At 45.1% G+C, this 26,411-nt stretch overlaps 1 protein-coding gene across 25 annotated transcripts in view; it reads right to left on the bottom strand.

Moving 5' to 3' along the window:
• Positions 1 to 1,404: 1,404 nt before the first annotated feature.
• epb41l3b (erythrocyte membrane protein band 4.1-like 3b) overlaps positions 1,405 to 26,411 on the bottom strand; it is a 79,431-nt gene continuing 54,424 nt past the window's right edge. For 10 of the 25 annotated variants that reach the window (XM_042308054.1, XM_042308043.1, XM_042308044.1 and 7 more), the window contains 11 exons: positions 25,960 to 25,998; positions 22,018 to 22,083; positions 20,447 to 20,653; positions 19,806 to 19,871; positions 18,879 to 19,628; positions 16,623 to 16,700; positions 14,054 to 14,131; positions 13,823 to 13,921; positions 10,490 to 10,573; positions 9,398 to 9,510; positions 1,405 to 3,442 (listed from right to left, as the gene is read on the bottom strand). In XM_042308054.1, the coding sequence (XP_042163988.1) occupies positions 9,403 to 9,510; positions 10,490 to 10,573; positions 13,823 to 13,921; positions 14,054 to 14,131; positions 16,623 to 16,700; positions 18,879 to 19,628; positions 19,806 to 19,871; positions 20,447 to 20,653; positions 22,018 to 22,083; positions 25,960 to 25,998 (1,575 nt within the window). In that variant the 3' untranslated portion in view covers positions 1,405 to 3,442; positions 9,398 to 9,402. Of the gene's footprint in view, positions 3,443 to 9,397; positions 9,511 to 10,489; positions 10,574 to 13,822; positions 13,922 to 13,974; positions 14,132 to 16,622; positions 16,701 to 18,878; positions 19,629 to 19,805; positions 19,872 to 20,446; positions 20,654 to 22,017; positions 22,084 to 25,959; positions 25,999 to 26,411 lie in introns of all 25 variants that reach the window. The other 15 variants (XM_042308050.1, XM_042308063.1, XM_042308066.1 and 12 more) reach the window with 8 other exon arrangements.

The following is a 26,411-nucleotide window of genomic DNA, read 5'->3' as shown; positions in this document are numbered from 1 at the left end:
CAGCATGACAATGCCTCCGTGCACAAAGCGAGGTCCATACAGAAATGGTTTGTCGGAGATCGGCGTGGAAGAACTTGACTGGCCTGCACAAAGCCTTGGCCTCAACCCTATTGAACACCTTTAGGATGAATTGGAACGCTGACTGTGAGCCAGGAGGCCTAATCGCCCAACATCAGTGCCTGACCTCACGAATGCTCTTGTGGCTGAATGGAAGCAAGTTCCCCTCAGCAATGTTCCAACATCTAGTGGAAAGTCTTCCAGGAAGAGTGGAGGCTGTTACAGGGGAGGGACCAACTCCATATTAATGCCCATGATTTTGGAATGAGATATTCAACAAGCAGGTGTCCACATACTTTTGGTCATGTAGTGCATCTTCACGTGCACGCAGCCTAGTTTCAGCGCAATATAATGTGCAGGCAGTAACTCAGCTCTCAACCGGTTTAGAAAAATAAAAATGTAATTGGCAGTCGTTTGGGTACGTAGCAAAGACGTTTCAACTTAGGCAACAATGGATATCCAAACCAGGTATTGAAAAAAAGTTTAGTCCTAAGTCTTGATTAGTAGGCTATTTGTGTGATGTTCAATGGAGTCATGTGCTGTTTTCATCAGGGGTATAGGCATGAGTGGGCCTGGGTGGACACAGGCACACCTACTGGAGAACCAGGTTCTGCCACTCAGTGTTCTCCACTGTGATTGGTTAGCCCTTCTCTGAAGGTGTAGAAGGCACTCAGTGTTCTCCACTGTGATTGGTTAGCCCTTCTCTGAAGGTGTAGAAGGCCCTCATTGTTCTCCACTGTGATTGGTTAGCCCTTCTCTGAAGGTGTAGAAGGCCCTCATTGTTCTCCACTGTGATTGGTTAGCCATTCTCTGAAGGTGTAGAAGGCCCTCAGTGTTCTCCACTGTGATTGGGTTAGTAATAATTTGCCCTCAACATGGATTTTTTTCATCATTCTGAAGTCTAAAGAACCCATATGTTGTTCTGAAATATGAAGACAGAAATACTGGGCATTTTGAACTCTTTGGTCGATTTGATGGGTATCCCATGTACAGTGGATTCAGGAAGTACTCTGAGCCCTGGACTTTTCCCCCACATTGTTTTTGTATATATCCATTGTTGGGAAGGTAAGAATTTCACTGTTAGTCTACACACCTGTTGTTTATGAAGCATGTGACAAATACAATTGGATAAAACATTTTTCTGAATTGGCATTTAATCAATCGAGCACGTGGTAAACATTGGACAATGCTCAGTGTCTGAGGGCCATTTCTGCATTATATGTTATTAGCCTACAATATTGGATAGTAAATTAATGTACTGAAATTATAGCTTTTCCAGATGTACATGATCAACATTTTTTACAAGAGGTAAGTAGTTCATTACATCCACTGAAGACAGAGACAAGCTTCAGAATAATATAATCAATATTTTATTCAAAAAGAAAAGAAAAAAAAAAAAATCACAATAATATGCATTTGCCACTTTGTATAATTCCACGTTCTGTTGGTGCTGGAACATCCTGATTGGTTGTAGCTATATATAGTTATATATTGATGATACTGGCTCTGGGGTGAAGTTTACCTTTAGGTACCGATCTAGGATCAGCTTAGATCAGCTTTTGGGGACCGAGTGGCGCAGAGGTCTAAGGGAGGCGTCACTACAGACCCGGGTCTGTATCACAACGGGCTGTGATCGGGAGTCCCAGCGTCGTCTGGGTTTGTGGAAGGGTTTGGCTAGGGTAGGCCATCATTGTGAATAAGATTTTTTTCTTCTTAAATTGACTTGCCAAGTACGATAAAGGTTCAATTCAAAATTAGACCCCCCCCCTCCCCAATCCCAACCTTAGCTATAATAGGGAAAATGCAAAACTGACCCAAGATCAGTGTCTAGAAGCAACTATGATAGAACAGAACTATTACGGCTTCTGAGACCTGATTGACTGACAGATCAGATTAAATACTTGTCTTTGGATGAGTCACAAATAGCACCATATCCCCTTTATAGTGAATGCCATACGGCTCTGGTTAAAAGTAGTGCACTATATAGAGGATAGGGTGCTATTTCAGACCAAAATATGTTCATCTGGACAGAGCAGTCCTGTTAGTTTGAGTCCTGGGCCTTTCAGTCAGTCACACACAGCATTGTGGGAACTGTAGTCCAGCCATGAATTAATACAGAGGAGAATGTTTACCATTTGTGTCCGTTTGCAGATAGATCACAACAATACAAGTAAAACCCACATCGAGACTAAGTGTTTTTAAAAAACAGACTTGTCATTGTCTCAAGCATAGCCTGGGCACAAACTATGTAATCCCCCCATCTAGAAAGTGTTTTTTTAAAACAATCTGTCAACCGTCTCAAATATAGCCTGGGTGCCAGTCGGATAGTGCCATCATGCCATCTCCATGTCGCTCAATGGGTGATATAGAGTTGCCACGAGGACAAACCGATCTGGGACACAGGCTATTTTGAAATATGCTACAATGTTTGAATAAAGAATACTGACAAAATGTTCAGACAAAAAATACAATACAACATGAATAAAATAATTTGTTGCTGAATATAGACGATATAATCTGCCTTGGTTTGCAGTTGCTGTTGCCCAGGACAACACATACAGGACTTTGTTGTAAAAGTGGATTTAAAATGTATTTCTATCTGAGACGATTGAGTGAGGCGGTATTGAGGTCGGCACTTCTACCAGCTACTAAGTCATTAGAATAATAATATTGTTGTGTGCTCTAATAGGTCACATAAAGCCTACAGCAGTTTAACTTCTTTTTTCCCCTCTCGGAGTGATGAATTTTCATTTTATAAATAAAATGACCAAAAAAAAAAAAAAAAAAAAAGACTGTTTATAATATAATCTTAAATAGATAGCAAGACGGTGAATGAAATCCACCTGCCTGTTGTAGAGTTCAGCGAGAGTTCAAGTGATTTAATAGCCTGTTTGTTTATTATCTCACAGTAAATCTTGGATCATTTTATTTTTATTATAATAATTGCGGCATTCTGCTCATGCAAATATACTTTTTAAAATTTTTATAATGACGGATGGGACTGACGATAGGCATAAACCTTAACTACCTAATTTTGACTTTAATCTTCCGTTGACATCACAATTTAGGCAGTAAAGCCAAGGTAAGCACATGGAGCTCAGATTAGGAACGGCACCATAGAGAGAGGAGAGCATAGAATTAGAATCTATTACGCCATCATTGACTTGAACGGGGAAGCCCGCTCTATAGATTGTATTTCTATAGAACAAGACTGTCTGTAGAACAATAGGCTGGCCTGTGTAGTCTCCACTGTAGTTTACAACAGGCCCAGCAGGCAGGCACAGTAATGTAATGAAACCCATCATATGACGTTGGGAGTTGGATGCTGGAGGTTTGAGGGGAGTCCTTCCACCAGGGGATTTAAAAACAGTCCTGGGCTTTACTCCTAAAAGAGAAAGAACGTTGGTTAGTGAATTTCCACTCATATGGAACCACATAGGAAACGGCACACTAAGGGAGGCAGAAGTCGTCAGTCATGTAAATGACAGTGAAAACATAACGCAGAGCAGGACATTGGAAATGCAAGGCATCCACAGATCATTTTTTAGGTCCAGTTTCCTGGACATAGAATAAGCCTTAATCCTGGACTAAAAAAAACATTCTCTGTATCTCTGAAAGCCCTCTGTGGATCCAGGACTAAATTAAATATTTGTCTGAGAAGCATCACACTAACAGAGAGTAACAGCAAGGAGAGTAGCACGAGCAGAGCTGAGGACAAGGCCACGGAGACCTCACAGAGCTGAGGACAAGGAGACCTCACAGAGCTGAGGACAAGGCCACGGAGACCTCACAAAGCTGAGGACAAGGAGACCTCACAGAGCTGAGGACAAGGAGACCTCACAGAGCTGAGGACAAGGCCACGGAGACCTCACAAAGCTGAGGGCAAGGTCACGGAGACCTCACAGAGCTGAGGGCAAGGCCATGGAGTTATGACAGTCTCATCATTGGTCATGCATGGCAGACACGCACACACACACATGCACACACACACACACACACAGTGCTGTAGCATGTGAGTTATAGTTTAACTCAGAAGAAATAACACCTGGAAAAACCTAGAGGACTTAAAGTAATGCAGGATAAAGGTCATCGTCAAATCATAAACCTTTACAGTCGTAGCCATAAATATATGGGTTGAAAATGGCAGATTTGGGCACTAATAAACACCTAAAAGGGAACGCTGTGGCTGTACAGTAATATGCTATACATGATGTTAGAGCTTCACAGCTCTGCTATACATGATGTCAGAGCTCTGGCTCTGCTATACATGATGTCAGAGCTCTGGCTCTGCTATACATGATGTCAGAGCTCTGGCTCTGCTATACATGATGTCAGAGCTCTGGCTTTTTTTTTTTTTTTTTTTTTGTTTGTTTTGACAACCGCTCTAAAGTTGAGCGTGACACACGAAATGCCCCCCCCACCCCCATCCCTCCCGCTAATTGAGCAACTTTTGCCATTGTCTAAATGAGGGACATGCTGTAAATGAAGAGGACTCGATGTCATTTGAAAGATGAGATGATTAGGATTATAATAGATAGCGTTTTGACGTCATACAAGCAAACCAAACACCTGTGAGTCCATATTTTCATATCATAAAACTCATGTCATGATGGTGTTTATAGTTGATGTTACAAGATGACATGGCGTCATACCATTGGTTGTTCTGAACAGTATGAGCCAATTTTTTTTTGTCTATTGTGAAGAAAATTGTCTAAACAACAACAGTACAGTGTCTTGCGAAGGTATTCAACCCTTGGCATTTTTCCTATTTTGTTGCCTTACAACCTGGAATTAAAATAGATTTTTTGGGGGATTTGAATCTTTTGATTTACACCACATGCAAGATGCAAAATATAGACATGTTTGTGAAACAAACAAGAAAGACAACAAAAAAACAGACTATTCACACCCCCCCCAAAGTCAATACTTTGTAGAGACACATTTTGCAGCAATTACAGCTGCAAGTCTCTTGAGGTATGTCTCTCTAAGATTGGCACATCTAGCCACTGGAATTTTTGCCCATTCTTCAAGGCAAAACTGCTCCGGGTTCTTCAAATGGATGGGTTCTGCTGGTCTACAGCAATCTTTAAATCTTACCACCGATTCTCAAATGGATTGAGTCTGAGCTTTGTCTAGGCCATTCCAAGACATTTAAATGTTTCCCATTAAACCACCCGAGTGTTGCTTTAGCAGTATGCTTAAGGTCATTGTCCTGCTGTAAGGTGAACCTCTGTCCCAGTCTCAAATCTCTTGAAGACTGAAACAGGTTTCCCACAAGAATTTTCCTGTATTTAGCGCCATCCATCATTCCTTCAATTCTGACCAGTTTCCCTGACGATTAAAAACATCCCCACAGCATGATGCTGCCACCGCCATGCTTCACTGTGGGGATGGTGTTCTCAGGGTGATGAAAGCTGAATTTTAGTCTCATCTGACCAGAGTACCTTCTTCCGTATGTTTGGGGAGTCTCCCACATGCCTTTTGACAAACACCAAACGTGTTTTCTTATTCTTTTCTTTAAGCAAAGGCTTTTTTCTGTCCACTCCTCCGTAAAGCCCAGCTCTGTGGAGTGTATGGCTTAAAGTGGTCCTATGGACAGATATTCAAATCTCCACTGTCCATTGCAGCTCCTTCAGGGTTATCTTTGGTGTCTCTGTTGCCTCTCTGATTAATGCCCTCCTTGCCTGGTCCGTGAGTTTTGTTGAGCGGCCCTCTCTTGGCAGGTTTGTTGTGGTGCCATATTCTTTCCATATTCTTTCCATTTTTAAATAATGGATTTAATGGTGCTCCGTGGGATGTTCAAAGTTCTGGATATTTTTTTTTATTGTCCAACCCTGAACTGTACTTCTCCACAAATTTGTCCCTGAGTGATGGAACGTTATGAAGAAAAGCAGAAGGGATTGATAGAGGACAGAACGTTATGAAGAAAAGCAGAAGGGATTGATAGAGTGAAGCAAACTGTTGCAAACTGTTGTTATTTTACTTCTCCACAAATTTGTCCCTGACCTGTTTGGAGAGCTCTTTGGTCTTCATGGTGCTGCTTGCTTAGTGGTGTTGCAGACTCAGGTCTTTCAGAACAGGTGTATATATACTGAGATCATGTGACAGATCATGTGACACTTAAATAAAGTACACCTATGTTCAATCTAACTAATTATGTGACTTCTGAAGGAAATTGGTTGATCTTATTTAGGGGCATCACAGCAAATAACTTCTTTTTTTTTCATTTCACTTCACCAATTTGGACTATTTAGTGTATGTCCATTACATGAAATCCAGATGAAAATCCATTTAAATGACATGTTGTAATGCAAAAAAAATAGGAACAACATCAAGGCGGAATGAATACTTTTGCGAGGCACTGTAATTGTGTGATGACGAGGATGAATGGCTGTGTTCCAAACAAAACAACTACAAGTGTACTTGCTTTAGTTCCTCAATGACACAGCTAGGAGAGCTAAAAAAAAAAGTACTAGTAGTTGGAGGATCTTTCCTTGAGTCATAAAACAATTGAAATGACTTAGAAACTGTGAACACTTTGGAGAGTTGTGTGTCCACTTGGAAACACCAGTTAGTCCTCTCCCTCAAACCTTTGTCGTCATTTTTGTTTTGTTTTACATTTCACCTACCCCACATTGTCCAGGAATATTCTTATGTTACTAAATGTATCACAGTATATTCAGATGTCGTTATTAATAAATGCTGTGAAAAGTACAGTAAGTGTAACATTCACATCAAATCAACAGTGTGATGTTTGGATTCAGTCTGGTCAGGTGAACTGTTGAGTCCTCACCTTTTGGTCTAATTATTTCCCCATTTATCTCCAAACTGTTCTCTTTCAATTGTTACCATTGTTATGCATTTGCTTTTATAGTTCTTCTGTTAGAAACGTTTCAATTTAGCCCTATCCATATAGGCCAATTCCCACGAGTGTAAAGGCTTAAAGAGGTCAACAACATGGAGAGTATGCCCACTGAATATGTTTTAAAATGACAAAGATGTTTAAATAAAAAGAAAAGATGTGGTTAAATCCTTAAACCAGGAGAGGTAACATGAAGGAGTGGGAAGGGGGACCGCCATAGAGCTTCTATTCCATCATACAAGCAACCAATCAGAATCCACAAAAAAACAAACAAACAAAAAAAAACAGTAGAAGCTAGACTAGACATGCCAGAATACTGAAACACAACAACAGTTTGCACACTGTGGAACGTTCAGATATAAACATATTACACAGAACATGCATGCATCTCTGACATGTAGAGTGAGGAATCATGCCGGCTCTATTCACTACATTTCTATCTGCAGCGTTCCATGTGTTTAACCCTCTTGAACCCAACCCTTCCCGTGTGTTTTGGCAGTTATGTTGACGTGGCAACCAGAGAGCACGCACGGAGCAGCACAACTCACTCCTCTGACCTAGATACAACAGATTGGACCTGCCTCTGTCTACAAACACATGACAGGAAGTAGGGAAATCTAGGCTCTTTATGATGACAACACTTCCTCATTTTAGAAGCTTTGAAGAGGTTGGTCAATCACATGATTTTGTTTGGATGAGTTTACAGATCCGATTCAGATAGATACATTTAATTAATCTACTAATTAATAATCAATCGGACTGATTTATTTGCAAGTTTGTGAGGCATATCGAAACTAGTGTATCCAGGTTAGAGCTGAGTCCACACAGACAAGTTACTTAGCAGACCTGACATGCAGCTCTAGCTAGAACTACAGCGCTAGAACTACAGCTACAGCGCTAGAACTACAGCTACAGCACTAGAACTACAGCACTAGAACTACAGATACAGCCCTAGAACTACAGCACTAGGACTACAGCCACAGCGCTAGAACTACAGCGCTAGAACTACAGCTACAGCGCTAGAACTACAGCTACAGCGCTAGAACTACAGCCACAGCGCTAGAACTACAGCACTAGAACTACAGCACTAGAACTACAGCACTAGAACTACAGCACTAGAACTACAGATACAGCACTAGAACTACAGCGCTAGAACTACAGCCACAGCACTAGAACTACAGCACTAGAACTACAGCACTAGAACTACAGCCACAGCACTAGAACTACAGATACAGCACTAGAACTACAGCGCTAGAACTACAGCGCTAGAACTACAGATACAGCACTAGAACTACAGCACTAGAACTACAGCGCTAGAACTACAGCACTAGAACTACAGCACTAGAACTACAGCACTAGAACTACAGCACTAGAACTACAGCGCTAGAACTACAGATACAGCACTAGAACTACAGCGCTAGAACTACAGATACAGCGCTAGAACTACAGCACTAGAACTACAGCACTAGAACTACAGCGCTAGAACTACAGATACAGCGCTAGAACTACAGATACAGCACTAGAACTACAGCACTAGGACTACAGCTACAGCGCTAGAACTACAGCTACAGCGCTAGAACTACAGCTACAGCGCTAGAACTACAGCTACAGCGCTAGAACTACAGATACAGCACTAGAACTACAGCGCTAGAACTACAGCACTAGAACTACAGCACTAGAACTACAGCCACAGCGCTAGAACTACAGCCACAGCGCTAGAACTACAGCCACAGCACTAGAACTACAGCACTAGAACTACAGCACTAGGACTACAGCTACAGCGCTAGAACTACAGCTACAGCGCTAGAACTACAGCTACAGCGCTAGAACTACAGCTACAGCGCTAGAACTACAGATACAGCACTAGGACTACAGCACTAGAACTACAGATACAGCCCTAGAACTACAGCACTAGGACTACAGCCACAGCGCTAGAACTACAACTACATCGCCAGAACTGCAGCTACAGCGCTAGTACAACCACAGCGCTAGGACTACAACTACAGCACTAGGACTACAACTATAGCGCTAGGACTACAACTACAGCGCAAGGACTACAACTACAGCGCTAGGACGACAACTACAGCGCTAGGACGACAGCTACAGCACTAGAACTACAGCTACAGCGCTAGAACTACTAGCTTTGTTATAGGGAAACTATTATATATACATGTCCCGTGTGCATACATTAGCTGAGCGTTTCCAATGTATTTCACACTGTCTGCAAGTGGAAAACTCCTCCTGGAAGGACAGTAGATCGAGTTATAATGTCTAGATGTAGGATGATGAGGATGTGTAGTAGCCTGTTAGTATTTCAGAAGCAAGACTCAGTGCCAGTAAGAGACGTGCTGATGATGATGGGGGGAAGCAGGAGCATGCCAAGGAGAGATGGAGGAAGATGAGTGGACTAGCTTCCAAGCCCAGCCCAGCTGACCACAACCGAACCATACCACGACCACATAACGGTGGTCTCCTTACCTGGGTCAGTCCTCTCCCTCAGGTGTGATCTCTGTCTCTTTATGAACCACTACTTTGGTCACTGACATGTCAGGGTGCTGCTCTTTGGCCTCCTTTATGGCCTGGGCCAGAGCCTGGTGGTGCAATACCATACCAATACCAGGAGAGGGAGACAGAGAGGGGGAAGGGAGGTGGGACGGGAGGTGGGACGGGAGGGAGGTGGGGGAGGTGGGACGGGAGGGAGGTGGGGGGAGGTGGGACGGGAGGGAGGTGGGGGGAGGGACGGGGGAGGGAGGAGACGGGAGGGAGGAGGGACGGGGGAGGGAGGAGGGACGGGAGGGAGGTGGTGGGGAGGTGGGACGGAGGGAGGTGGGGCGGGGGAGGGAGGTGGGGGAGGTGGGACGGGAGGGAGGTGGGGAGGAGGGACGGGAGGGAGGAGGGACGGGAGGGAGGAGGGACGGGAGGGAGGAGGGACGGGAGGGACGGGAGGGAGGGGGACAGGAGGGAGGTGGGGACAGGAGGGACAGGAGGGAGGAGGGACGGGAGGGAGGTGGGGAGGAGGGACAGAAGGGAGGAGGTGGAGAGGGAGGAGGTGGGGAGGGAGGGACAAGGTGGGGAGGGACAAGGTGGGGAGGGACAAGGTGGGGAGGGACAAGGTGGGGAGGGACAAGGTGGGGAGGGACAAGGTGGGGAGGGACAAGGTGGGGAGGGACAAGGTGGGGAGGGACAAGGTGGGGAGGGACAAGGTGGGGAGGGACGAGGTGGGGAGGGACGAGGTGGGGAGGGACGAGGTGGGAGTCAGTGAGTGTGTCTAGCAGGACTACTTGTTACAGGGTAACCTACTGGTTAGTAGTAGTCTACTACACTAGTTACATCAACCAGAAACATTCAAGTGAGATAACATTACACAGTCAAATACATCCATTATACTCAAGTCATTATTGTCACTTTATAGGTGAGAGAGGAAGTTAATATCTTCTCCAGATTCATGATACATTTTGTAATCCTCATCTGTATACTTTCAAAATAATCAATTGATCATCAAAATAATCAATAATCAAAATAATCAATAAATTAAGACAGAAAGAAAAGGTGATTAAGAAAGAAAGTGACCTGATCATGGTCGATATCTCCTGCTTCTCCTGTAATGACAATCCTCTTCTCTATCCTGGTCTCAGAGATCCCTCCTTTCACAGTCTGACAGCAGAATGGATTGATAGAGGGGACAGAACGTTACGAAGGGATTGATAGAGGGGACAGAACGTTACGAAGGGATTGATAGAGGGGACAGAACGTTACGAAGGGATTGATAGAGGGGACAGAACGTTACGAAGGGATTGATAGAGGGGACAGAACGTTACGAAGGGATTGATAGAGGGGACAGAACGTTACGAAGGGATTGATAGAGGGGACAGAACGTTACGAAGGAGATGTAAAAGTGGTAATTAGTTTATAATGTGTTATGGTTAGAGACTCAGTGGTAATTAGTTTATAATGTATTATGGTTAGAGACTCAGTGGTAATTAGTTTATAATGTATTATGGTTAGAGACTCAGTGGTAATTAGTTTATAATGTGTTATGGTTAGAGTCAGTGGTAATTAGTTTATAATGTATTATGGTTAGAGACAGTGGTAATTAGTTTATAATGTGTTATGGTTAGAGACTCAGTGGTAATTAGTTTATAATGTGTTATGGTTAGAGACAGTGGTAATTAGTTTATAATGTGTTATGGTTAGAGACTCAGTGGTAATTAGTTTATAATGTGTTATGGTTAGAGACTCAGTGGTAATTAGTTTATAATGTGTTATGGTTAGAGACTCAGTGGTAATTAGTTTATAATGTGTTATGGTTAGAGACTCAGTGGTAATTAGTTTATAATGTATTATGGTTAGAGACAGTGGTAATTAGTTTATAATGTGTTATGGTTAGAGACAGTGGTAATTAGTTTATAATGTGTTATGGTTAGAGACAGTGGTAATTAGTTTATAATGTGTTATGGTTAGAGACTCAGTGGTAATTAGTTTATAATGTGTTATGGTTAGAGACTCAGTGGTAATTAGTTTATAATGTGTTATGGTTAGAGACAGTGGTAATTAGTTTATAATGTGTTATGGTTAGAGACTCAGTGGTAATTAGTTTATAATGTGTTATGGTTAGAGACAGTGGTAATTAGTTTATAATGTGTTATGGTTAGAGACTCAGTGGTAATTAGTTTATAATGTATTATGGTTAGAGACTCAGTGGTAATTAGTTTATAATGTGTTATGGTTAGAGACTCAGTGGTAATTAGTTTATAATGTGTTATGGTTAGAGACTCAGTGGTAATTAGTTTATAATGTGTTATGGTTAGAGACTCAGTGGTAATTAGTTTATAATGTGTTATGGTTAGAGACAGTGGTAATTAGTTTATAATGTGTTATGGTTAGAGACAGTGGTAATTAGTTTATAATGTGTTATGGTTAGAGTCAGTGGTAATTAGTTTATAATGTATTATGGTTAGAGACTCAGTGGTAATTAGTTTATAATGTGTTATGGTTAGAGACAGTGGTAATTAGTTTATAATGTGTTATGGTTAGAGACTCAGTGGTAATTAGTTTATAATGTGTTATGGTTAGAGACTCAGTGGTAATTAGTTTATAATGTATTATGGTTAGAGACTCAGTGGTAATTAGTTTATAATGTGTTATGGTTAGAGACAGTGGTAATTAGTTTATAATGTATTATGGTTAGAGACAGTGGTAATTAGTTTATAATGTGTTATGGTTAGAGACAGTGGTAATTAGTTTATAATGTGTTATGGTTAGAGACTCAGTGGTAATTAGTTTATAATGTGTTATGGTTAGAGACTCAGTGGTAATTAGTTTATAATGTGTTATGGTTAGAGACAGTGGTAATTAGTTTATAATGTGTTATGGTTAGAGACAGTGGTAATTAGTTTATAATGTGTTATGGTTAGAGACAGTGGTAATTAGTTTATAATGTGTTATGGTTAGAGACTCAGTGGTAATTAGTTTATAATGTGTTATGGTTAGAGACAGTGGTAATTAGTTTATAATGTGTTATGGTTAGAGACAGTGGTAATTAGTTTATAATGTGTTATGGTTAGAGACTCAGTGGTAATTAGTTTATAATGTGTTATGGTTAGAGACAGTGGTAATTAGTTTATAATGTGTTATGGTTAGAGACTCAGTGGTAATTAGTTTATAATGGGTTATGGTTAGAGACAGTGGTAATTAGTTTATAATGTGTTATGGTTAGAGACAGTGGTAATTAGTTTATAATGTGTTATGGTTAGAGACAGTGGTAATTAGTTTATAATGTGTTATGGTTAGAGACTCAGTGGTAATTAGTTTATAATGTGTTATGGTTAGAGACAGTGGTAATTAGTTTATAATGTGTTATGGTTAGAGACTCAGTGGTAATTAGTTTATAATGTGTTATGGTTAGAGACTCAGTGGTAATTAGTTTATAATGTGTTATGGTTAGAGACTCAGTGGTAATTAGTTTATAATGTGTTATGGTTAGAGACTCAGTGGTAATTAGTTTATAATGTGTTATGGTTAGAGACTCAGTGGTAATTAGTTTATAATGGGTTATGGTTAGAGACAGTGGTAATTAGTTTATAATGGGTTATGGTTAGAGACAGTGGTAATTAGTTTATAATGGGTTATGGTTAGAGACAGTGGTAATTAGTTTATAATGTGTTATGGTTAGAGACTCAGTGGTAATTAGTTTATAATGTGTTATGGTTAGAGACTCAGTGGTAATTAGTTTATAATGTGTTATGGTTAGAGACAGTGGTAATTAGTTTATAATGTGTTATGGTTAGAGACTCAGTGGTAATTAGTTTATAATGTGTTATGGTTAGAGACTCAGTGGTAATTAGTTTATAATGTGTTATGGTTAGAGACAGTGGTAATTAGTTTATAATGTGTTATGGTTAGAGACTCAGTGGTAATTAGTTTATAATGTGTTATGTTAGAGACTCAGTGGTAATTAGTTTATAATGTGTTATGTTAGAGACTCAGTGGTAATTAGTTTATAATGTGTTATGGTTAGACTCAGTGGTAATTAGTTTATAATGTGTTATGTTAGAGACTCAGTGGTAATTAGTTTATAATGTGTTATGGTTAGACTCAGTGGTAATTAGTTTATAATGTATTATGTTAGAGACTCAGTGGTAATTAGTTTATAATGTGTTATGGTTAGACTCAGTGGTAATTAGTTTATAATGTATTATGGTTAGAGACTCAGTGGTAATTAGTTTATAATGTATTATGGTTAGAGACAGTGGTAATTAGTTTATAATGTGTTATGGTTAGAGACTCAGTGGTAATTAGTTTATAATGTGTTATGGTTAGAGACTCAGTGGTAATTAGTTTATAATGTGTTATGGTTAGAGACTCAGTGGTCAAAAAGGGTCAGCTGATGAAATGACCCCTGACCTTAGTGATGTGCGTGGTAGTGGTGGTGCTGGTGGTCTCCGAGGTGACGGTCTGTGCGCTCATCAGAACACCGGGTTCCACATCGCCATTGTAGTCACCCTGTCAAAAGTCACGTGACAAAACTCAAAATGAGTGGAAAGGAAAGGGACTACCTGAACCAGGAAGAAACTCTCACTGTTGCTTTCCTTTTCTCTTCCTCTTCCTCTTCCGTCGCTGCCCTAATGAACGTACCTCTGAGGACTCGTACGTGATGGTTTTAGTCTCCGTGTGGACGACAGGTACCTCCACTGCTGGCACAGCCTCGGGTTTCTGGGAGATAACGGGAACAGAGGGAGAAGACATGAGAAGGGATGACAGGGGAACACAGGAAGGCAGAACCCTCAACATTAATAGTAGTATCAATGCTTGACAGTTCCATCTGCCATTTAGGAACGTGTGTGTGTGTGTGTGTGTGTGTGTGTGTGTGTGTGTGTGTGTGTGTGTTTTGCTAACAAACACAATGGAATCAAGACAAACACAATGGAATAAGGACAAACGCATGCCAGAATGGAGAACCTGAAGAGAGAACAACACCATGAGCTAAACCATTAAAACACATAATAACCCTAGTCAGAGGAAGTAAAGTACAACCTATCAAACGTCCCTATGGAAACGGCCCTATGGAAACGTCCCTATGGAAACGGTCCTATGGAAACGTCCCTATGGAAACGTCCCTATGGAAACGTCCCTATGGAAACGTCCCTATGGAAACGTCCCTATGGAAACGTCCCTATGGAAACGGTCCTATGGATATGTCCCTATGGAAACGGTCCTATGGATATGTCCCTATGGAAACGGTCCTATGGATATGTCCCTATGGAAACGGTCCTATGGATATGTCCCTATGGAAACGGTCCTATGGATATGTCCCTATGGTAACGGTCCTATGGATATGTCCCTATGGAAACGGTCCTATGGATATGTCCCTATGGAAACGGTCCTATGGATACCTACACCTCTACAGTCAGTTCTGGTACTACATATGTAATGACAGCTGGTTCTGGTAGCACCTCTACAGTCAGTTCTGGTCAGCACCTCTACAGTCAGTTCTGGTAGCACCTCTACAGTCAGTTCTGGTACTACATATGTAATGACAGCTGGTTCTGGTAGCACCTCTACAGTCAGTTCTGGTAGCACCTCTACAGTCAGTTCTGGTAGCACCTCTACAGTCAGTTCTGGTAGCACCTCTACAGTCAGTTCTGGTAGTACCTCTATAGTCAGTTCTGGTAGCACCTCTACAGTCAGTTCTGGTAGCACCTCTACAGTCAGTTCTGGTAGCACCTCTACAGTCAGTTCTGGTAGTACCTCTACAGTCAGTTCTGGCACTACATATGTAATGACAGCTGGTTCTGGTAGCACCTCTACAGTCAGTTCTGGTCAGTACCTCTACAGTCAGTTCTGGTAGCACCTCTACAGTCAGTTCTGGTAGCACCTCTACAGTCAGTTCTGGTAGCACCTCTACAGTCAGTTCTGGTCAGCACCTCTACAGTCAGTTCTGGTCAGCACCTCTACAGTCAGTTCTGGTCAGCACCTCTACAGTCAGTTCTGGCAGCACCTCTACAGTCAGTTCTGGTCAGCACCTCTACAGTCAGTTCTGGTCAGCACCTCTACAGTCAGTTCTGGTCAGCACCTCTACAGTCAGTTCTGGTCAGCACCTCTACAGTCAGTTCTGGTCAGCACCTCTACAGTCAGTTCTGGTAGCACCTCTACAGTCAGTTCTGGTAGCACCTCTACAGTCAGTTCTGGCAGCACCTCTACAGTCAGTTCTGGTAGCACCTCTACAGTCAGTTCTGGTCAGCACCTCTACAGTCAGTTCTGGTAGCACCTCTACAGTCAGTTCTGGTAGCACCTCTACAGTCAGTTCTGGTAGTACCTCTACAGTCAGTTCTGGTCAGCACCTCTACAGTCAGTTCTGGTAGCACCTCTACAGTCAGTTCTGGCAGCACCTCTACAGTCAGTTCTGGTCAGCACCTCTACAGTCAGTTCTGGTCAGCACCTCTACAGTCAGTTCTGGTCAGCACCTCTACAGTCAGTTCTGGCAGCACCTCTACAGTCAGTTCTGGTCAGCACCTCTACAGTCAGTTCTGGTCAGCACCTCTACAGTCAGTTCTGGTCAGCACCTCTACAGTCAGTTCTGGTCAGCACCTCTACAGTCAGTTCTGGTACTACATATGTAATGACAGCTGGTTCTGGTAGCACCTTTACAGTCAGTTCTGGTCAGCACCTCTACAGTCAGTTCTGGTAGCACCTCTACAGTCAGTTCTGGTAGCACCTCTACAGTCAGTTCTGGTAGCACCTCTACAGTCAGTTCTGGTAGCACCTCTACAGTCAGTTCTGGCAGCACCTCTACAGTCAGTTCTGGTAGCACCTCTACAGTCAGTTCTGGTCAGCACCTCTACAGTCAGTTCTGGTCAGCACCTCTACAGTCAGTTCTGGTCAGCACCTCTACAGTCAGTTCTGGTACTACATATGTAATAACAGCTGGTTCTGGTAGCACCTCTACAGTCAGTTCTGGTCAGCACCTCTACAGTCAGTTCTGGTAGCACCTCTACAGTCAGTTCTGGTAGTACCTCTACAGTCAGTTCTGGTAGCACCTTTACAGTCAGTTCTGGTCAGCACCTCTACAGTCAGTTCTGGCTGGGTCTCGGCAGTTACATTACTGGTTCTAGATCAGCATCTACTGTGAGAGGTTCTGGGTGCAAGCCTGCAGCCTGTGTTTCTTCAGTTGTGGTTCTGCAGAATCAGTAGGGCAGAGGCTCACCGTAGGTCCTGTAGAGTGTGCTGTCTCAGCAATCCCCTGGCTCCCTCCTATCTCCTCCTCCTCCTCTTCAGCCAGGCTCTGTCAGGGACAAGAGAGACGTCATGATCCTTGACCTCTGGTAGAATAGCTGACCTTATAGTAAAAATATAAGCTTACAAACATTTACAGAGAGACAGACACCACAAAAGGTAGTCTATTGACAGACCAGTTAACAGGGAGAAGTTTTCCAGCACAACATATTCCAGTTTTGTAACATTTAACAGAGCCTCCAGTGAATTTAAAACGGTCTAAATAATGTTGTTCGGGAAATCCGACACAACATGACTGCTGTGACTGACGCTTCCATGACGACCAGAGCAGCAGTCACCTTGGTTACAGAGGTGGGGACCCATCCCAGTGAAGACTGTTGGCCAGGGCAAGGAGAGAGAAGGGGAGAGAGAAGGAGAGAGGAGGAGAGACGAGGAGAGAGAAGGGGAGAGAGAAGGAGAGAGGAGAGGAGGAGAGACGAGGAGAGACGAGGAGAGACGAGGAGAGACGAGGAGAGGAGAGAGAAGGAGAGGAGAGAGAAGGAGAGAGGAGGAGAGACAAGGAGAGAGGAGGAGAGAGGAGGAGAGAGAGGAGAGAGAAGGAGAGAGAAGGAGAAGAAGGAGAGGAGAGAGGAGGAGAGGAGAGAGGAGGAGAGGAGGAGAGAGAAGGAGAGAGGAGGAGAGAGAAGGAGAGTTTAATCTAACACAGAGAAGACTTCAGTAGGATGCAACCTTACGGCGCGTTGCAGACAGGAAGGGGACAGGGCCTAATACAACCTAAACTCATACAATGTTTCTGGTGACAGAGTGAGAGAAGCTGCAGCGAATGTCAGGATACTAAGTAATGATGTCACTGCCAATGACCAATGACAGAGCTGGAGGAAATAAAATGGTGCTGAGCAGCAAAACAGTCATAACGAAAGCCTTTTAGCGGCCCACCCGAGGAGCTGGTAGCTGCCCACCCGAGGAGCTGGTAGCTGCCCACCCGAGGAGCTGGGAGCTGCCCACCCGAGGAGCTGGGAGCTGCCCACCCGAGGAGCTGCCCACTGCCCACCCGAGGAGCTGCCCACCCGAGGAGCTGGTAGCTGCCCACCCGAGAAGCTAGGAGCTGCCCACCCGAGGACCTGCCCACCCGAGGAGCTGGTAGCTGCCCACCCGAGGAGCTGGGAGCTGCCCACCCGAGGAGCTGCCCACTGCCCACCCGAGGAGCTTCCCACCCGAGGAGCTGGTAGCTGCCCACCCGAGAAGCTAGGAGCTGCCCACCCGAGGACCTGCCCACCCGAGGAGCTGGTAGCTGCCCACCCGAGGAGCTGCCCACCCGAGGAGCTGGGAGCTGCCCACCCGAGGAGCTGGGAGCTGCCCACCCGAGGAGCTGGGAGCTGCCCACCCGAGGAGCTGGGAGCTGAGGAGCTGCCAACCTGAGTAGCTGCCCACCTGAGAAGCTGGTAGCTGAGGAGTTGCCCACCCGAGTAGCTGCCCACCCGAGTAGCTGCCCACCCGAGGAGCTGCCCACCCGAGGAGCTGGTAGCTGCCCACCTGAGGAGCTGCCCACCCGAGGAGCTGGTAGCTGCCCACCTGAGGAGCTGCCCACCCGAGGAGCTGGTAGCTGCCCACCTGAGGAGCTGCCCACCCGAGGAGCTGGGAGCTGCCCACCTGAGGAGCTGCCCACCCGAGGAGCTGGGAGCTGCCCACCCGAGGAGCTGCCCACCCGAGGAGCTGGGAGCTGCCCACCCGAGGAGCTGCCCACCCGAGGAGCTGGGAGCTGCCCACCTGAGGAGCTGCCCACCCGAGGAGCTGGTAGCTGCCCACCCGAGTAGCTGCCCACCCGAGTTGCTGCCCACCAGAAGAGCTGGGAGCTGCCCACCTGAGGAGCTGGGAGCTGCCCACCTGAGGAGCTGCCCACCTGAGGAGCTGCCCACCTGAGGAGCTGCCCACCTGAGGAGCTGCCCACCTGAGGAGCTGGGAGCTGCAAGATGCAGTAAGCTTTGGAGCCATATGTCAAAATGAAGCAAAGCTTTGAGAGCAACAAAAAGCCTGAAGTGGGCAGATGAAAGGGGACATATACAGAAAGCTTGTTTGGTAGTGGAGCCATGCAGGACACGGGGTTACTGTACGTCTCAGTAATACTGGTTGGAGCACCGCTGGAGGGGTGGAGGGCAGCAGCTAGGTACAGTAGGACATGTGAAGGAGGAAGCCTCACATGCAGCTTGTATTGTTTTATATACAGTACCACGGCAAGAGATCCAGGTGATGGTTTGGTGGCAAATTGACCGTCGGGGAAGGCCCACTGTGATAGGTTGCTCACAGCTTCATCCAGGCCGCACGATTCCTCTCTCTTTGGCGGTGCATCCTGGGTAATCAGCTCCGTCACCTTCTCATGTGACACGGTGGTGAACTCTGACCTTTCAACTGTCTTGGTCAAGACCTCAGAGGGACTTGGAGCCTCAGTCTTCTGCAGTGAGTTAACGGCACTCATTTCTTCATCCGTTTCAGTCTGGCTTAAGTTGAGAGATATCTCTCTCTTGTTGCTGGTCTCCTTAGACATGGCCTCAGCATCTACCTCACCACCGGTCTCATCTTCATTCGTGTCGATTATGGCATATTTCTCCTTAGATCTGGTGAGAGGATCTCCATCTAGTTCGTCATCTTCACCTTCCTTAACGCTTGCTGAAGTCCCGCCTCCTTTCTCCTGGTTGGTCTTGGTAACGTCTCTGCCGGCGTCCATTTTGTCTTCAGACTCCATCTCCCTCAGGATGATGAGTGTTCCTCTCTTGTCCAAGATGGCTGTCGAGACTTCCTGTCTGACTGTCCCTGGACTTATCTTCAGCTCTGGAGATACTAGGAACTTGTCTTCCTCTCCGTCCGTCTCTCTGTCCGTCCAGTCACTGGTGACGTCTTCTAAGGTGTCAGTCATCAGACCACACCCCTGTCCTCCTGCAGTCCCCGCCCCCACATCACTAGAGTTCACCATGCCTGCAGCCTACAGGAAGAGACTTAGCTTACAGTGACCACAGACACACACACAGAGAGATACACACAGACACAGATGAAGACACATACAGACAGACAGACACACACTAAGGAGAGACTTAGCTTACAGTGACCAGACAGACACACAGAGAGATACACAGACGCAAACACACAATGGATGTCTTGCCTCAATGCCATTGGCTTGTACCTCCTGCTTCATTTCTTCCTCAGCAGCAGGAACTTCCTCTGTCTCCTATGGAGAAAACACAGTTCTATATTATATATTCAAGCAGGAACTTCCTCTGTCTCCTACGGAGAAAACACAGTTCTATATTATATATTCAAGCAGGAACTTCCTCTGTCTCCTACAGAGACAACACAGTTCTATATTATATATTCAAGCAGGAACTTCCTCTGTCTCCTACAGAGACAACACAGTTCTATATTATATATTCAAGCAGGAACTTCCTCTGTCTCCTACAGAGACAACACAGTTCTATATTATATATTCAAGCAGGAACTTCCTCTGTCTCCTACAGAGAAAACACAGTTTTATATCATATAGTGTCCATGTTCTGTGATTGTCCAGATTCTTCTCTAGCGCAAAAGACAGTGTCCACATGCATAGAGTCTGCCCCCGACCACGTGGAAAAAAAACCTTGTGCCCCATCCATGCAGTTAGCTCGTCCACCCTGGATCTGACACACAGATGTGGTCAGAGCAGTTGAGTCTCTTCGCTCACCTAAAACCCCCTCAGTGTATCCATGCAGTGTACCCATGCAGTTAGCTAGCATGTATTCTAGTACTCCCTAGGTTCATGGTTCTTACTGAGTCCTGTGGGGTGTTTAGTGGCTCTATCATGGGTGCCTCCTCCACTCCCTCGCTGTGGGAGCGCGCTGGAGGAGACGAGGACAGTCTCTTCTCCCACTCCGTCAGTCCCAGGGATTCAGCGCCACCTGACGTCTCCAGGAAGGAGCGCTTCAGTTCACTGACGTCTCTCTGACGTTTCACCAGCTCCTCCGACGCCTCTGTGTTCTGAACCACCAATCAGGAGCAGGATAGAAGGACGTCAGGTGCTGATCGACTAATCACCAAGCAGGATACAAGCAGGCTAAGCAGGAAGTAAGGTAGGCAACTAGGCAGGCAATACAAGGGTCGGGAGAGAAGCCATGCGTGGTGTTTTGTATTTCATATGGTAGCTTTGATTCCCTCCAAGGCTAAGCCCCAGGCAGGAGTATCTCAGGGCTGTGAGGATGATTCCCTCCAAGGCTAAGCCCCAGGCAGGAGTATCCCAGGGCTGTGAGGATGATTCCCTCCAAGGCTAAGCCCCAGGCAGGAGTATCTCAGAGCTGTGAGGATGATTCCCTCCAAGGCTAAGCCCCAGGCAGGAGTATCTCAGAGCTGTGAGGATGATTCCCTCCAAGGCTAAGCCCCAGGCAGGAGTATCTCAGGGCTGTGAGGATGATTCCCTCCAAGGCTAAGCCCCAGGCAGGAGTATCTCAGAGCTGTGAGGATGATTCCCTCCAAGGCTAAGCCCCAGGCAGGAGTATCTCAGGGCTGTGAGGATGATTCCCTCCAAGGCTAAGCCCCAGGCAGGAGTATCCCAGGGCTGTGAGGAACTGATAAATGACTCTGGAGGCTCAGCACAGACAGCAGGCACAGTAGCATGACTAGACCAGAATGGGATAAACCAAAGTAACAAGGCCTGCGTCTCAAACGGCACCCTAATTCCCTTTATAGTGCACTACTTTTGACCAGGCTCCCATAGGGATCTGATCTAAAGTAGTGCACTATATATAGGGAATAGGGTGCCAAATTGGAACGCACACCAGGATGACTAATGAGGATGCATTGCAGTATGGCTTCAGAACAACACTCCCACTTCTCGCTAAGGTTTTAGGGTTTAGGGTTTAGTGTTTTAGGGTTTAGGGTTTTAGGGTTTAGTGTTTTAGGGTTTAGGGTTTTAGGGTTTAGTGTTTTAGGGTTTAGGGGTTTAGTGTTTAGGGGTTTAGGGTTTTAGGGTTTAGTGTTTTAGGGTTTAGGGTTTAGGGTTTAGTGTTTTAGGGTTTAGGGTTTTAGGGTTTAGGGTTTTAGGGTTTAGTGTTTTAGGGTTTAGGGTTTTAGGGTTTAGTGTTTTAGGGTTTAGGGGTTTAGTGTTTAGGGGTTTAGGGTTTTAGGGTTTAGTGGTTTAGGGGTTTAGTGGTTTAGGGGTTTAGGCAATTCACTAGAGCTGTACCAAGCCGATAAGGTGAGTATCAACACCTCAAAGACCGTAGGATAAGATAAATCAACATGATTTTGTTGATGCAGTCAGTTTATTTTTTCCACAGTTAGGGGGTTCATCACACTAACAGACCTGCATGCGTAATGCACATCATGCTTTTTGGTTTTTCACTAACCTCTAACATGAGATTACTATGCTTGATAAAAACGTTCTCTCCTTTAATTCGCCTTATGAAACTATACTGGAAAGACAAGAGGGGAGAGCATAAGGAATGCAGCGTTTTCACGATATCGTCATTTTGACTTCGATACGAGGTTTAGTATCACGACACTCGATAACAAAACGATCCCACAGGTTTAATGTAAGGTTTAATGTCTTAAATGTTCAAAATTTTGTTAGTTCAACTTGTCCATAATTAGAAACATTTAATTTAGTCTTCGGTCATTAAACGTTGCCCTAGCAGACCTAGAATCAACCATTGCTCACCAGAATAATAATTGTAACAGATTGATAGAAATTGAGTGATTCAAATCTAGTTGACATCGGTCTGTAATAAAGCCCCTTTCGAGCAGCACACACACACACACACACACACATACACACATTGGTTCTTCAGAAAGTTGCAGGGAATATGACATGTTGACATTCTTTTTCATGTCATGATATAAACTTGGACACAAAATAAATACATTTTCTAAAGTAAAATGAAAAGGTCAATACCTTTAGTTCATTTCGAAACGTGAGACATTTGATAGAACGCGAAAGTAAAACAATTCTGGTGCCCAAAACATTTTAATTTTATATAGTGTGGAGTAAAGACGTTTCGGTGCAATGCTAGAAAAATGAATATCTGAAGGGTTATGCTAGAGGACTACAGTAGAGTACTAGATTAGAGTACTACAGTAGAGTACTAGATTAGAGTACTACAATATAGTACTAGATTAGAGTACTACAGTAGAGTACTAGATTAGAGTACTAGATTAGAGTACTACAGTAGAGTACTAGATTAGAGTTCTACAGTAGAGTACTAGATTAGAGTACTAGATTAGAGTACTACAGTAGAGTACTAGATTAGAGTACTACAGTAGAGTACTAGATTAGAGTACTACAGTAGAGTACTAGATTAGAGTACTACAGTAGAGTACTAGATTAGAGGACTACAGTAGAGTACTAGATTAGAGTACTACAGTAGAGTACTAGATTAGAGGACTACAGTAGAGTACTAGATTAGAGGACTACAGTAGAGTACTAGATTAGAGTACTACAGTAGAGTACTAGATTAGAGGACTACAGTAGAGTACTAGATTAGATTACTATAGTAGAGTACTAGATTAGATTACTATAGTAGAGTACTACAGTAGAATACTACAGTAGAATACTACAGAGTACTATAGAGTTTTGTTGTGTAAGGCTGTGGTCAATGGTTAGAATCTCACCGAGATGTAATGGAACATACCGGAACATATCAGCCAACAAGGTCGAACAAAATGGCCCCCCAAAAAGAAACATGAATGTGACAGGCGCTACACTGTATATACAGGGCCTTCAGAAAGTATTCACACCCCTGGACTTATTATGTTGTTCTACAAAAATGGGATTCAAATGCATTTGTCTTTTTTTGTTTTGGTCAACGATCTACAGAAAACACACAAATGTCAAAGTGTAATCTTTTTTTGGGGGGGGAGGGGGAGTATCCACTGAACCTCTTTTCGAGTAGCCTCCCGTAACCGACGACAAGAGTGCACAGGAGCCGGGTTGGGTGCAGGCAGCCATTTGCTCTGACCGACCAATCCTCCAGAATGCTACACGTCTTTCCAGGGAGTTTGTACGCAGTACGTGGCAATACGCACACGGACTGGTTCGAGTGAGGACCGCCTGAGCCAAGACAAACTAGATGGTTTCTGTTTCAGAGAAACGCTTATAACCGCAGGATCTCCACCCTGAACCCGGGGTAGCCATCGTCGTCTCAGTCCTTTTCTTAGACATTTTACAAATTGAAGAATAACTCAACTGTTTGTGATTAGAACACTTATGAGAACAAATACACCCTTCAGCAACACAATGTCCAGGGGGTGAGCACGCCCAGGTTGGTGAGCACGCACAGGTTGGTGAGCACGCACAGGTTGGTGAGCACGCACAGGTTGGTGAGCACGTCCAGGTTGGTGAGCACGCCCAGGTTGGTGAGCACGTCCACGTTGGTGAGCACGCCCACGTTGGTGAGCACGTCCACGTTGGTGAGCACGTCCAGGTTGGTGAGCACGCACAGGTTGGTGAGCACGCACAGGTTGGTGAGCACGCACAGGTTGGTGAGCACGCACAGGTTGGTGAGCACGCACAGGTTGGTGAGCACGCACAGGTTGGTGAGCACGCCCAGGTTGGTGAGCACGCCCAGGTTGGTGAGCACGCCCAGGTTGGTGAGCACGCCCAGGTTGGTGAGCACGCCCAGGTTGGTGAGCACGCCCAGGTTGGTGAGCACGCACAGGTTGGTGAGCACGCACAGGTTGGTGAGCACGCACAGGTTGGTGAGCACGCCCAGGTTGGTGAGCACGCCCAGGTTGGTGAGCACGCACAGGTTGGTGAGCACGCACAGGTTGGTGAGCACGCCCAGGTTGGTGAGCACGCCCAGGTTGGTGAGCACGCCCAGGTTGGTGAGCACGCCCAGGTTGGTGAGCACGCCCAGGTTGGTGAGCACGCCCAGGTTGGTGAGCACGCCCAGGTTGGTGAGCACGCCCAGGTTGGTGAGCACGCCCAGGTTGGTGAGCACGCCCAGGTTGGTGAGCACGCCCAGGTTGGTGAGCACGTCCAGGTTGGTGAGCACGTCCAGGTTGGTGAGCACGTCCAGGTTGGTGAGCACGTCCAGGTTGGTGAGCACGTCCAGGTTGGTGAGCACGCCCAGGTTGGTGAGCACGTCCAGGTTGGTGAGCACGTCCAGGTTGGTGAGCACGTCCAGGTTGGTGAGCACGTCCAGGTTGGTGAGCACGTCCAGGTTGGTGAGCACGCCCAGGCTGGTGAGCACGTCCAGGCTGGTGAGCACGTCCAGGTTGGTGAGCACGTCCAGGCTGGTGAGCACGTCCAGGTTGGTGAGCACCCTCTACCACTATGGGACAGTTTAGTTTGAGTTTTTACCCATCTACCAATAGGTGCCCTTCTTATACAAACTATTGGAAAACCTCCCTGGTCTTTGTGATAGAATCTGTGTTTGAAATTCACTGCTGGACTGAGGGACCTGACAGATAATCATGTGTGTGGCGTAGAGAGTCATTAAGAAAATCATGTTAAACACTATTATTGCACACAGAGTGAGTCCACGCAACTTATTACGTGACTTGTTAAGCTACTTTTTGGTGAGCAAATAATTAATTTGTAAAAAAAAATATGAAAAACCTAATTCTACTTTGACATCGTGGGGGTATTTTGTGTGTAAGCCAGTGACAAAAAAAAAACCCTGACAACATTTAATTAATGTTAAATTCAGGCTGTAACAACAAAATGTGGGGAAAAGTCAAGGGGTGTGAATACTTCCTGAAGGCTCTGTGTATAATGTAGCAGAAGGCAGGCTAGACGAGGCAATATACAGGTAGCAGAGACACATACAACAGAGACCCACATTATCGACACCCTTCATAAAGATGAGCAATAACAAACTGTAATAAAATGAATCATTCAGCTATATCTATATTGTATGTATCTATATTGTATGTATCTATATTGTATGTATCTATATTGTATGTATCTATATTGTATGTATCTATATTGTATGCAAAAAAAAAAGGAATTAAAATGATTTGACACTATTATAATTGCTCAGATATAGAGTTTGTTTAAGGCCAAGCACCACGCCCCTCATAGGGTCACGCAGATAAACATCTTGATTCTATGTTTAGCGGAGAACTTGTGTGTATAAAGTGATGCTGGAGGGCAAAAAAAAGCATCTTACGACGCTCTCCGATGTTCTAGAGTGGTTTGAGGAAGAGGTTGGACTACGAGTGTTTTCAAGAGCAACTTTAGTAACGATGGTTTTGGGAAACAGCTCGTGGACTTAACGATGTTCTAACAATCAACTTAGCCTTATCGGCTGGTTTTGGGAAACCGGGCCTTGACGGTAAACCCAGAGTACCTGTGTCCTCATCTCAGAATGATCGTCTTCCGGCTCCGACTGACAGCGCAGAGAAAGAAGGAGAAAAAAGGAGGAAGAGAGATGGAGGGAGGTGAGGGACGGAGGGAGGTGAGGGACGGAGGGAGGTGAGGGACAGAGGGAGGGAGGTGAGGGACGGAGGGAGGTGAGGGATGTAGGGAGGTGAGGGACGGAGGGAGGTGAGGGACGGAGGGAGGTGAGGGACAGAGGGAGGGAGGTGAGGGACGGAGGGAGGTGAGGGATGGAGGGAGGGAGGTGAGGGATGGAGGGAGGTGAGGGATGGAGGGAGGTGAGGGACGGAGGGAGGGAGGTGAGGGACGGAGGGAGGGAGGTGAGGGACAGAGGGAGGGAGGTAAGGGAGGGAGGTGAGGGATGGAGGGAGGTGAGGGATGGAGGGAGGGATGGAGGTGAGGGACGGAGGGAGGGAGGTGAGG

Source organism: Oncorhynchus tshawytscha, linkage group LG28, assembly GCF_018296145.1.
Source record: "Oncorhynchus tshawytscha isolate Ot180627B linkage group LG28, Otsh_v2.0, whole genome shotgun sequence".
In the NCBI taxonomy this organism is placed as follows: Eukaryota; Metazoa; Chordata; class Actinopteri; order Salmoniformes; family Salmonidae; genus Oncorhynchus; species Oncorhynchus tshawytscha.
The sequence above is the reverse complement of the archived record's forward strand: the minus strand, read 5'-3'. Positions and strand labels throughout refer to the sequence as shown.